Source organism: Protopterus annectens, chromosome 13.part0, assembly GCF_019279795.1.
Source record: "Protopterus annectens isolate FY-2018-M chromosome 13.part0, PAN1.0, whole genome shotgun sequence".
NCBI lineage: Eukaryota > Metazoa > Chordata > Ceratodontiformes > Protopteridae > Protopterus > Protopterus annectens.
In genome coordinates this window covers 724501660-724514989 of record NC_056747.1, presented here as the reverse complement: position 1 = coordinate 724514989, position 13330 = coordinate 724501660, and the positions used below count along the sequence as shown (strand labels likewise).

The 13330-nt window shown below is 40.4% G+C and overlaps 1 protein-coding gene across 2 annotated transcripts in view; it reads right to left on the bottom strand.

The window, feature by feature from the left end:
* Positions 1 to 13330, bottom strand: part of SGSM2 (small G protein signaling modulator 2) — a 1814022-nt gene that overhangs the window by 71656 nt on the left and 1729036 nt on the right. For both annotated transcript variants that reach the window (XM_044054411.1, XM_044054410.1), the window contains one exon: positions 5204 to 5300. In XM_044054411.1, the coding sequence (XP_043910346.1) occupies positions 5204 to 5300 (97 nt within the window). The remainder of the gene's footprint in view (positions 1 to 5203; positions 5301 to 13330) is intronic.

The window sequence follows — 13330 nt, the reverse complement described above, 5'->3', positions numbered from 1 at the left end:
TTGAACTCCGTCACTACTACCCCAAGAATCAAACTTCACTGCTTTTCTGTTTTCAAGCCCCAAACTCCAGGAGTGTATTTCCTCATAGCTCAAAGAAATACCATTATACATAGTCTTCCAGACCTAACTTAAGACTCATTTTCTTCAACTTGCTAAATGCCACTGTTATGCCCCCAGTCACATTACCTAAGCACATCATATTCTGTCATTGCCTAATAGCTTTCATATTCTGTCTACATCCCTCTAATTGTATACCATATTTACCTTAAGATATAATCCACTTTTACATAGTAAATAGAAATTCTTCATAATACATAAGCTAATTTTAACTTCAATCAGCTGTATAATGGAAATAATTTCTCATACTGGATGCTTATCTATGTTTACCTTCTTACTGTATAACTCTAACATTGATATTGCATTGACTCTACATCTGTATTGCATACAATAATTTCATTTCTGCAGCTGAGACTGAAATTGGCCATTTGTGATCAGTGGTCCAGCCTGGTTAATGAATTCAAATAAATGAATGAACAAATAAATAAAATAAAGTATTCATTCCCTGCCAACAACTGCAGTAAATAAACAGTTTAGACTATGGTGCTGTTCCAATTTTTTTTCAACTTGGTGAGTAACTGAAAAGATACAGAATTAAAAACATTGATTACCAGCTTACGGCACTACATATAAGAATACAGCCCATATGAATTAGGATGGTAGCTAGCATTATAAACATAGCTTTATTTCATGCTGCATTATATTCTCAGGTTTAAACGAATGACTACTCAAACCCTGATTGTACCGTTTTTCCATAATGAGCAGTAAATTAGTAACCTAGGAGCGTAAGTAAAAATAGAAAGATGAGGAGAATCAATGGAGAGTAAGAAGCTGCATGTACTGTAGGCTGCGGTGGAAACACGGCATGAGTTGTTAAATGGCCAGGTAGCAGTGGCTTCAAACTTGGCTGGAACACAGGCTCACTTGAGATGTATGGACCGCACACCAGGCTATTCACTAATTTCAGTGGTATCACATTAATTCCCATTCTCTTAATCTATCTTTTCTAGTTACTAGTACTATTATTACAAAATAATTGTCCATGATTATTTCTGATGTTGTCCCTGATTCTGAAGGTTATAGGTTGACAACTATGCAAGGACACATAAGGATGGCGCATGAAGCAAAACACATACCAGAGTCCTGCACAATTCAACAACCCAGGAAATTGCAGACCACAATGCATAACTACCCAGAGCTAATGGCTAATGTAGAGAGTGTATATTCAAATGAAGGCAGCCAATCAGCATCATCCACCAGTCACAAACAAACCCATTAAGTATAGACTACCTTTTAGGTTCATAGGTTGATACTAGGCTATCTGCCCTAGGGCATTTATAAGCCTAGCAAGAGTCTGTTTGGCTTTTGCCACCCTTTTAGATTAGTTGACTGTGCCTCTGTATAGTACATCACAGAAGGTAGCCCTTTTAAGGTTAGTTTACTGTACCTCTGTCAAGCAGGGACACAGAAGAGATCCCAGGGGTAAACTTACGATCTCCCATCCACTCGTCAAGATTTCTCTTGAAGAGGATCAGTGAGGGGCTTTGCCTAACATGGATTGGGATTTTGTTCCAGAGTGAGGAGAGCCTCTGGGATATGAATCTGTCCCTCCAGCATGTCCTATTTATTTCTGTGCTGAGGTTCAAGTCCCTGGAGTGTGTAGCTCTAAGGGATTTGGATTTCCTGAGGTGAAGCATGTCCACTAATTCTGGGTTGGACATGGCTTTATACGTCAGACATAGATCGCCTGTGAGTAGGCGGTACACAACTTTAGAGCTGGAGTTTCTTTAGCTGAACTGCATAGGGCATCTGTTTGAGTCCCTTGATCCTCTTGGTGAGGTACTTTTGGGGTCATTCCAGTTGCTGCAGGTGTCGGGTAAGGTACATACCAAATGGGGCACTGTATTCAATTATGGGCCTGATAAGTGATGAGTAGAGGGGCACAATGACTTCTCTTGATCTAGATGTGAACCCTCTCATGATAAGGTGGGCTATATAGAAGGTCTTTCTAACCACTTTGGCAATGTGATTGTGAAAGGAGAGATTGCTATCTACTTGGATCCCCAAGCCCCTAATTACTTCTTCCGTACTTAATGGATTACCACCTATGTGGTAATTTGTGGGCACTTTAAACAACTATGCACTTTTTGGCATTTAGCTTTAGGCCATGGCTCTGGCACCAGTTATCAGTCTCTGTGAGACCCTTTTGGGGGATGCTTGTGTCAGCCGGAGAGTCGATTATGGCACCCAGTTTGCAGTCATCTGTGAACTTGGTCAGCCATAGTCCACCCATGTTAGCCTGTACCTTGGAGAAATATATACCGAACAAGAGAGGTCCCACAACTGAGCCTTGTGGGACGCCACTTGTAACTGGTTTAGAGTCTGACATGGCACCTGCTATTCTAACCACGTGGGTTCTATCCCTGAGCCAGTTTGCAACCCATCTTGTGACATAGGGGTTGATATTTAAGCTGGTGAGCTTATTTATGATGCCCGAGTGGGGTATTGTGTCGAAGGCTTTTGTGAGGTCCAGGTAGGCTGTGTGGACTACCTTCCCTTCATCTATGGCTTTGGTAACCGTTTCAAAGTCGTCGACCAGGTTCAAGAGGCAAGATCTGCCCTTAACAAAGCCGAATTGGGTAGGATCCAGTGTCTGGAGGTTCCCAATGTCTTTGTTTATGATTTCCATGATGATACACTCCATAGCTTTGCAGACCAGGCTAGTCAGGCTTATAGGGCGATAGTTTCCGGGGTCTGTTGTGGCACCCACCTTTGTGGAGTGGGACCACTGTTGCTGTACGCCATTCCTTGGGTACATATCCTGTAGTAAGGCTGACACTGAACCGTGACTTTATATGAGAGTTTAGTTCTTCTTGGAGCTCGTGTAAGACGCAGCCCGGGACACCGTCTGGTCCCATTGATGCTGTGTTTTTTGCTTTGGAGAGGGCAGCTCTCACCTGTGCATCTGTGATCTCAGGAAGACTACACTCTGTTGGGATAGACATTTGCTCTTTTGGGGGGGAAGGGGGGAGAAGTTTGCACTGAACCTTTCTGCCAGGATGTTGGCAATGTCTGTGGGTACAGTGTATTTTTTGTCATTTTGCACCAACTCAGAGCATATCTGGGAGTTGCCTCCCAGGTTTCTGACATAACTAAAGAATTGAGGTAGGAGTTTACAAGGACCCAAATGTAGGCAACCTACAGAAAACCCAATCCAATACCCTGATTGGCATGGTAAGCTGATGCTCTGCTCCACTATAGTTGCCTCAAAAACATCAACATGATGACCAGTCCAGCCAGTGGAAAAACAGGTTTCAACAACAATCTGGTTTCCCAACAGGCTTCACAAACAGCACACCACAATTAGACACAACTATTCAAGAATATATCATCATACTCTTTAGCACCAGAAAGCAATTGTAGGTAAATCACTCCAAAAATCCAAATTAAATGCAAGCTTCACCATCGGCACACACGGGGAATGATATAATCATGTTCACATACCGCTCCTGCCTATACCTGTGGAGTGACTGAGCTACAGAACAAAAATGCTCATCTCCTGCTGGTCTGATATTTCATATTAGTCAGTATGCAGTACATAGCATTATCACTGCATTCTGCAAGTACTCCGGTTTACTGCAGGACAAGCATGCTCACTCAACCACACACACGCAGACCTACAACTGAGATCACACTCATCCTACATTATCACTAAACTACATTCAAACATGCACTGACAACATTTCTAAAACACAGGTCTATATTATTTCAATGAAATTTAAATACATCAAATATCTTTTCATCAACCCCTTTTCAGCGAAAGCCAAGCTCTGCGAAAAATTGTTACATCGCATTTTTTCCCATGGTAAGTAACCAGTAGGCCAAAATAATGATTGTGTAAAAACAGAAAAATGTAAAACCTGCCCTGGCAATTAAACAGGCATGTCATGTTCGCTCAGGCTGGACTCTATTGGTACTATAGCAATTAGCCACTTATCCTGTCTTCTGGAATCTCATATGACCATGCCTAAACTGGGCTGCTAAGTACTATGCAGCAACACTGCTGCTCTTTACTCCTTACATATACACACTGGTGATTCTGTGCTGAGACCAGTTTAATTTTATTTTACTTTTAAAATTTTATAGACAGTACTGCATATACAACCAGACACTACTCCAGTGTTCTTAAAAGAAGTCAAGTTCAAGACAAATATAAATAGGTCGTCTAATACCTCTTTTGACAAGCTTCTGTGTAGCCGCTCCACTGGCATAGAGCTGATCTGCTTTTGATTAGCGGCTTGGCTATTGATGGAGCAGCATTGAAGGGATGGGTGTGCCTGCCTTTGATGGGCGAGTGTTTGCTGGTATGTCGTCTAAGGGGTGGTGTGGTCCAAACAGTAGAGGAGAGTTGCCTTCAGACACAATAAACAAGCATGGGGGACAAAGAAAGTGAAGTGGGTATGGCATAAACAAACCCTCCCAAGATGGAAGCACAGATGAGATGAGCTGCCACATTGCAAGTAGGATCTATGACGGGCTCCAGTAATATTGGAGTAAGTCTAGGAGTAAGAGGAAAAATGGTAGGCACATTGTGGACATTAGGCTCTAGGGGCCAGGCCAGTATAGATGAGATCCAAGGGGACCAAAAAATTAAAGAAGCTAGTGTGTAGACATCCATGCAGGTACCACATACGACACTCTCCATGTCCACTGTTGAAGACTTTAGGTTGCTGTTTATATGCAGCATATCATTAATGTCATTTTCCTTCATGAGTAAAGCTAATGTGTGAGCTATGTGCAAAATCTACAATGCTTGCAAATTCCCCCTGCATGACAGCAACAGCAGTGACAAATATATGGCATAAATAATATGGGCTGTTAGCAGGGAAACAATGCAAGCATTTGTTACAATTCACGGGTACAATGTGTGTAGAATTAATAAACTTCCATTCCAGTTGCCACTGTCTATGGTTTAAACCTGTCAAAGCTGAAATCAGATAGGGCACAGTAAACATAAGTCAGAAATGAAATCCCAAATGATTTGCACACATTAATACAGGACCCTTTATTTAGGCCTATACCATTGATATATACGTAAAATGTTAAGTACTTAAATGTTGTATAGTATAGTAATGAAACACTTTACCTCTCTTGAAGTCAAGCAGGAACCATCGGTAACAAAAGTAAAAGTGAGTGTAGTCTCCATTCTGGTGCATAAGCTCAAACAGTTCTGAATCCAGAATCTGAAATAAGAAGGTGAGAAAATGTCTGGTGATGCAGACAAGACTACTCATTTTGGTTTATTGGTTCATGTTCATTTGAGATTTTTTCTCTTGCATTGTCATTTTTTCCATCATCAGTACCTGCTAACAATACTTTAAAAAGACAGTGGATAAGACTTTATTGCTTCCTTTTACACTCTTTTTGCTTTCCGTATGTCAAGATGTTTTATAATCATGATTTTTTTTTACAGTCAACCCGTTCTCCAGTCCTCATGATTACTCCTCCAATTGGTTTTATCAGTCAGCATTTTCAAGATGGAGGACACGACAGCCCCCTAAAATATTACTTACAACTAGAGGATCCTAACCCCTTGAGGTGTCCATACTGGAGGCTTTCCAGTTAGATGTGTAGGTATGGTTATGGTCAGAAGTATCATAGTCGTCAGGAAATGTACCCCCCCTCAATTGGCTACTCCTTCAGTGCCACAAAATGTAATGGTATTTGAGTGTAAATTTATACTGATGTCTGGGACAGCTCCTGAACCACTGAAATAATAGCTGCTGTGTTTCAAATTGGTCTGTGTCAAAGACAATTTGATTACTTGATCGATAATGTAAGCTAATGTATTGGAACTGATCAGTTATAAAGACTGAGCAATAGTCTCATTATGGGATGCATTCAGTTTCAGCTTGGCATAAAAACGGCATTTTTTTGAGTTACTCAGTTTTACTATTATGACTGACTCCATCAACAAAATTCTGCTTGGAAAATTAATTCCCAGCTATGACAGGTAACAATGCTACAAGTCCATTATGCACCTGAACACCATCTTCATAAAAGAACAGTTGTGTGGCGTCCATTCACCATAAAAGTAGATGTTTGAGTAGAAGAATAACTTATTCATAGGAATCAGAAGTAGGGGGACATCTGTCATTTTAGACTTCCAGAGTTTTCAAAATATTTGCAGAAGAGTTAAACTTGTTCTTCTGTCCAGAATATCAGCTTGGTGATGGCTAAAATAAGACAAAGTGCATCATTTTCACTTCTTTTTTGTCAGATTACGAGCAAGTATGCTCAGGTTAGGGTAAGCAATACTCATTTTTCACAACCTGAAAACTTATAGAAGACCCTTTAATACACCCCACAAATTCAGACAGTGCTAAAATCAATATCTTGCATCCTCTGAGGACCCACAAAGGTTGGAAGACCAATATTCTCAAGTACTGATTACAGGAAGAAAAAATGGAGAAGCAGCAGCATGGGACCAGACCCCCACTTTTTTGTACTAATAGATGATTTGGTTTCTTTCTGTCATCCATTGCCCACCCAGGGTAGTTGATGACTCACACAGGAAGGTTGGTGACAGATTATATTGCAGCAGTAATTCTTCTACTCAACCAGTTATCGTTGTGGTGAGCATTTTCACACACCTGTACTATATTCATCATTAAAATCACTTAAGAGGATCTAGGATAAACTACATCCCTAAATGTGGAAAGGTGTCTTTTCATTCCTTATACTTCCTTACTCTCTCTTCTTCACTTACGTCCTTTACTGTTATCTAACTCTCTTCCCTGACTCTTTCACAAGCATATTTTCCCTTACTTCATACTGCAATTCCTATTTGTATTAACCTTTAATTTCTCTACAAACGCTCTCTAAAATTAATCTAAATATTACATGATTATCCTATACCTTGTATCTATTTTTAGCCAGTGTTTTTTATTGTGTTTAATCTGTTATAACTATTTAAACTGCAGAGGATTTGATTTATTTTTGAAGACTAAAATTGTTGTTCTTAAATATTTTGTAATAATTTGGAGCATCTCTTCCCCGGCCTCCCCTGAAAACGAGCTTCTACCAAGTCGGACTTTCCTGGTAATCAAATGTCAATCAATCAATAAATCAATCAATCAATACATTTGGTCCTAATCCACAGGATTAGTACTACAGCAATTAGCTATTCCAGTGGGGTGGTAGGAATTACAGTATGCCCTGTAAAACTACAGTGACAAAAACCGCCCTGCATCTGGGACTGAATGTTTAGCTTGTAATGTTTGGAAAAGGTATGCATAATAGTCTAGATGGCTGCCTCAGAGAAACCCTGGCTCAGACAGTTGTAAAGCAAAGCTGCTATGGTAGCTGCTGACCTATCAGTATGGTCCCTGACAGGGACCTTTGTTGTTTTTATACTGCTCTCATAGAAAAGACAATGCAATTAGTCGGTCACTTGGACAGTGTTTGTTTGGATACAGGCCTACCTTTAACACCCTTTTTCCACATTCACGGGACTGAGATAAAGGACAGGTAACTGTACTGGCTGAAATAGCATTTACTCTGACAATACTCTGGGGCAAGGAGGAGGAAGTTCACCCCCTCTTGGTGAAATACTTTGTAGGATGTTTTCATGTAGAGTTCTCTATGCATAAGGGACTGAGACTCACAAATCTTCCTGGCCAGAATAACAGTCAACAAAAATAAAGTATTTCAGGATAGGATTTTGAATGCCACATAAGCACTGGGTTCAGAAGGTGCTAGGACTATTTTTGTCACCACAGACTTAAGTTTGCATGCTGGCAGCACAGGTTTCCTAGGAGGTTCAAGGTGCAAGTTTCCCTTTTAGAAACTGATTTACAATGACGTGGGAAGATGGGTGTGTGTCAAAGGGATGCAGACTGCAATGGCAAAAAGGTGTACCTTGGCAGAGGCATAACATACTCCACGGTGGAAAAATTGTTACATACTGAAAAAACTACTGCAAACTGTTTGATAGGTTACCCCTAATGTTACATTACAAGGAAAATCCCTTCAATTTGTAAGGTTACTAAGGGTAATATACAATAATCAACCATGGGATTGGCAAGGACAAACTACAACCAAGTGGGATAGGTTATTTCAAGCTCCAGAAAGGGAAACTGGGTACATTCAAAATGGCCTGCAAGGGCAGCTAGCCTAGTACTTACCTATGAACCTATAACTTGTACAAATAGAATTTGTTTTAGTGATGGGCTTCTTGGCCTTCTGCATGACAAGCAGCACCTCTTTTGAAACCTGCCCTCTAAAGGGTATCAAGCTGACAGCATCCAAACCACTAGACTGAGGTTCTCCAAGTCTGAAAGTACCAATGATCCTTCTTCCTGAATAGTTTCCTAGTTTCTGGTAAGCTGCATAAAGGTCAAAGACCATAACAACCCAGGCTCCAAGGTCACAGAGTAGACATTCAAACCAAACCAAGTATCAAAAGACTTCCTGAATGATTCTAATGAATTACACTTCCTTATGTGTAATGGCAGTCTGCTCCATGACCTCATAATACTTTGGCTTATAAAACTTTATCTAAAAGTGGTTTTATATTTTGAAATTTGAAAGTCATAATTTACCCTACAGGATGTTTACCCTGATTGCAGCAACTCCGCATTTAACAAAAGCTGTGCATCTTCCCCATGGGTAAGATGACTGCATAACTTAGGAAGCTGTAGTGTCCCTCCCTTGCTTACCAAAACCAGCTTGGAGGACAATGAACAATTCAGCCATGGGGGGGGGGGGGGGGGCATTAGTATGAATATGTTTTTTTCTATCGCCTTGCATTCTGTAAAACTCTACAGAGATGAGTGGAATTGGTGAGAAGGTGTACAGCAGTTTCTCCATCACAGTTCATGTCCTTTTGCAAGGGTATCTTGCTGTTAATTTCTTCATCTGTAAAATTCTATTCCAGTGCAAACACATCTGTTACTGGGGATATTCACCTTTGCTTCAGACTTTGAAATACTGGAATCTAGTCTCCAGTCATGACTGCTGGATGTAAACCTGCTCAGCTTGTCTGCCACCAAGTTTGCTTGATAAACATATATAATCAAGTGAAGTAACTGGCAATCATGTGAAATGTTGGGACCCACTACAGTGAGCCCCGAAACACAGAGTGAATGGCCAAAAAAAACCAGACGTGCATATACTAAGTCTGAAATGGCAATTTCTCAAAATATTCTCTTTTCTCCAAGGTAAGGTTATCTTGTAGTTAGTATATATAAGTTTGGGGATGCAGTGTGGCTTGCTCCCCTGTAAAAAGAAGTTCAAAGGAGAGGAGGGTTTTTTTTTTCTCGCTGTGTCGGCACTTGGCATTTTGAGTGTTGACACTTCAATAAGGGAGCTGAAGTAAATATGCTTGTGTATTTTAATGCTCACTGTTTGCTATCACCAGTCTATTTAGACTTTAAATTGAAAATGTGCTTGCGCATCTGGTGGGCCTGGGTTGTGGCTAAAAACAATCTTCAGATCAGCCTAACTACCTGGCTAATAAACAAACAAGCAAACATATTCTGTATACAAACAGAGGCCTGTGGTTGAAGGACCAGCTGGGAAGCTATGTACAACATTATAGCTGCTGCCATTCTGCTCAGCTGCTATGAATAAGTATTTTACTACTTATGTACCCTATTAAAGTAGTGTTATCTGTAAATACCTTCATTGCTCCTTATTTCAAGAAAGTCCTGAAAGCCTGAAAAGCCAGAATCAAGGCCATCATTTTTTAAGATATTACACCTCCTCAGTGCTTCACTTTACTTGACCTCTTGGGTTATGGTATGGGCTCTCACAAGCTATGTCTGAGGCATCTATGGCAAGGGTTTGTGTACTATTAGCATTACAAAGGGCATCTTCTGGTTATTAAACACCTGCTATGACTACCAGCTGAATTTCATCCTGATAGAGGGGATGAGAGGTAATAATCTGCCCAAATAATGACTGTGCTACTACCACATATTTCTGTGTACTGCTTGGCTACAAACAAGAGCCATCACAATAAAAACTGACATGTAGCATACAGCCTGTCTGAGCTGTCATGGCTGCCCTCTGGATACAAGAGAAGAAACACTCCTAAATGAGGTTCTTAGTCCTTGGATAAGAAGAGTCTGCTTAATTCTGAATCCATTAAGGCCCAAGGAGAAGTCTTGATGTACCTAGCGCCAGGCTTGACCTGGGTAAGTTCAAGGAGATTTTAGGTTAGTCAGGCAGTACATGGAGTATCACAGTACCCTTTGCTTTCATCTCATGCACAGAAAAAGATCAAACACTTATCCAGAGATGGATAAATATGGATTCTGTAGGAAATGAGGAGGTGGCTAACGCAAGTGTCAACCATTTAGTAAATACTGTGCTCAATGAAAAGGCAAAATGGCAAGGAGTTAAAATGAAAGTGTTGTCTAGATGTTCAGTAATTACCTGTGGTCTTTTGGAAGGGATATGTAGATAAGTAAAAGCAGGGAAGAGTGATGGCGAATTTAACAGCTTGACAGCTTGAATCTGGTTACCTTAAGAAACTTTTTCAGCCTGGCTAAATCTTGTATGGGCCTCCAAGGGCTATTCAATCCTTTTCTGGGTCTAGAAAAAGAACAGCCTGCAATAAGAACTTTTCTCTCTTCCATGGAAATCTTTCTAAAGTGCAATATTATAAAAGCTGGATCAGAACTGACCTTGTCAGTTCTAAGTGATCTATACCACTAGAAATGGTAGGAGCTTAGCTGGAACCAAGTTGTCAAGGGTAACAGAGCACAGTCCAAAAATGCTGCCCATAAATGTTTCTTTCCATAGAAAAACAATAAAAAATGACATACAAAGACCAAAAAACAAGCACTGTAGTCTAAATCATTGAAGATTTTCACAATTTTTTAAAAAAGTAAAATAAAAAGAAATGACAGTGTGTCACTTTTGTCAGAATTGTGGACCAAGGCAGCAGTATGAATGTAATGTGCAGAAGGTCATGCAAGAAAGATAAAGTACAGTACATACCTAAAAAAGCAATATATGTACACCAGTTCAGGTAAATTGGACAGGACTGCTCCAATATGACAGTGCACTGCTGGTGGTGGTGCAGCGGTAGCGTTGTTGCCTCACAGCAAGAGGTTCTCCCGTTCGATTCTTGACTTGGGTTGGGAGTGCCTTCTGTGTGGAGTCTGCATATCCTCCCCGTGGTTGAGTGGGCGTTCGAAAGACATGCGTTGAATGGGCGTGCCTTCGCTGAAGGTTGGGCGTCGGGCTGGCAACTTGACACCATAAAAACCAACTGCCAATCATTAGCGGATTGGAATTCCGCTGTGGCGACCCCTAACTGGGAAAAGCTGAAAGACAAACAACAACAACAACTAGTGCTGGAATAACAGCTCAGGCACAAAGCACAACAGAGTACACATGTGGAACTGGACTACAAGTGCAGCAGCTCGGGCAAAAAGGATGACACAGTAAGTATGTGACAGTGCAGTGCACGTGCACCAGCTCAGTCAGCAAGACTGGCAGAGGAAGCAAGTGACCAGCGCACCATATGTGTGTACCAGTTCAGACAGAAGTGACAACACAGAATACATGCGACACTGCAGCGCATGTTTACTAGCTAAGGCAACAAAGACAGCATACTTCACAAGTGCTAGGGCACCACGTGCAACTGTCACTGCAGAAAGGACAGTAGGACACACCAGACAGTGTACAGTATATGTACCAGTTCAGATATGAAGGGCAGCAGAAGACACATGACAGTGCATCGTATATGTATCATTTCAGACAAAAAGGACAAATGGGGACACGACAGAGCACTATAGGTACTAGTTTAGGACAGTATAAAGCTGACATGTAAAAGTACACTGTACTGGGTTATTCTGTAAGCTTACTAGGTTAGGCTCAAAGGACAGCATTTCACAAATGTGAACATGTAATGCATGTACACCATCTGAGGCACAAGGAAACAGTAGAGCATATCCCGACAGTTCCCATGTAAATACTAATTGAGTTGCAAAGGACAGCAGAGTATATAAGTCACAGTGTACTACCTGTGACCACTTCAGGCAACAAGGACAGCAGGATTACCAGGCGAAAGTCTGAAACAGGAGGAATGAATATTCACAAGTGTGATCACAAAACTGTGAGTCATTTGATGTTTATACTAAGATCAAAAGTGTATCCTGAAGAATTCCCTTTACTCCAAGGTACAGTAATCCCTAAGTTAGTACATATAAGTAGCATCTACATGGCAGGAATTCTTTTTAAGTGTCTGAGAGACTTTCAGTGCTTACATGACAGACTCAATCGATTACACTGTTTGAAGCCATTTGTTTAGATAAACATCCTTTATTTCACTCTATTAGGGAGGTTTTAAGAATATGATACAGTTCTTCATAAGCTTTGCAACAAATAATTCCCTAATATGCTGTTTGTTCTAAAGGAAGAGTGCCACACACCATCACTGATATATTCAGACTCAAGATGGTTTCATCTTAGAGGAAAACAATGTGTTATCTGACTGAAAGGGTTGTTTTCAATGAAACAGCTCTTTAAGTCACTTTTGATTAACAATGCTTGTCAAATCAAGACTGCTGCAATCCTAAATTGCCAATCTGTTTTAACACCATTTCTATGAATTCATATTAAAACAGAACTATATATAAGCAAGTGAGAAAAATACCAGCAGTGGGAGATGCAAAAGCCAAGCGTTTCAGTGAAAAAGTGAAAGGTAGCAAAAGACTGAGGCTACATGGTAAAACATAGACTCTGAAGCTCCAATTTGTAGACATTCTTAAAGCATTGCACATGCCCAGATGACTGCATGAATGAAGGATCACTCAGCAGAACTTGCATGGCAATATTAGTTTAGTCTTTCACACTCCTGACCCATCACACTGGACTGAAAGCAACAGCTAGTTCACCATTTTAAACAGTAAAAAGGAACAAGTTAAACAAGAAATACAAGAGTATAGTGCAAGGCAAACAGAATATTCTTCAATATGAATTATGTAAAAAAACAACTTTGTAAGAATACTAGCATTAGCATGCAATAACAGATTATTAAAGGATGTCTTAATCACTTAGTTACACTTAATTTACTTCAACTTCTGCTAGTAGACTATGGTATTACTAGTAAAGAAAGACAACAGGGTCAGTTATAACAGATATCAGAAGTTATCAGCAGTTAGCATAAGGAACTTCAAATAAAGGATATGATTACATCATAAGAAGTATTGATGGAAATAAGCAACATGTGTGCAGACTAATAAAGCACATTTCAAGG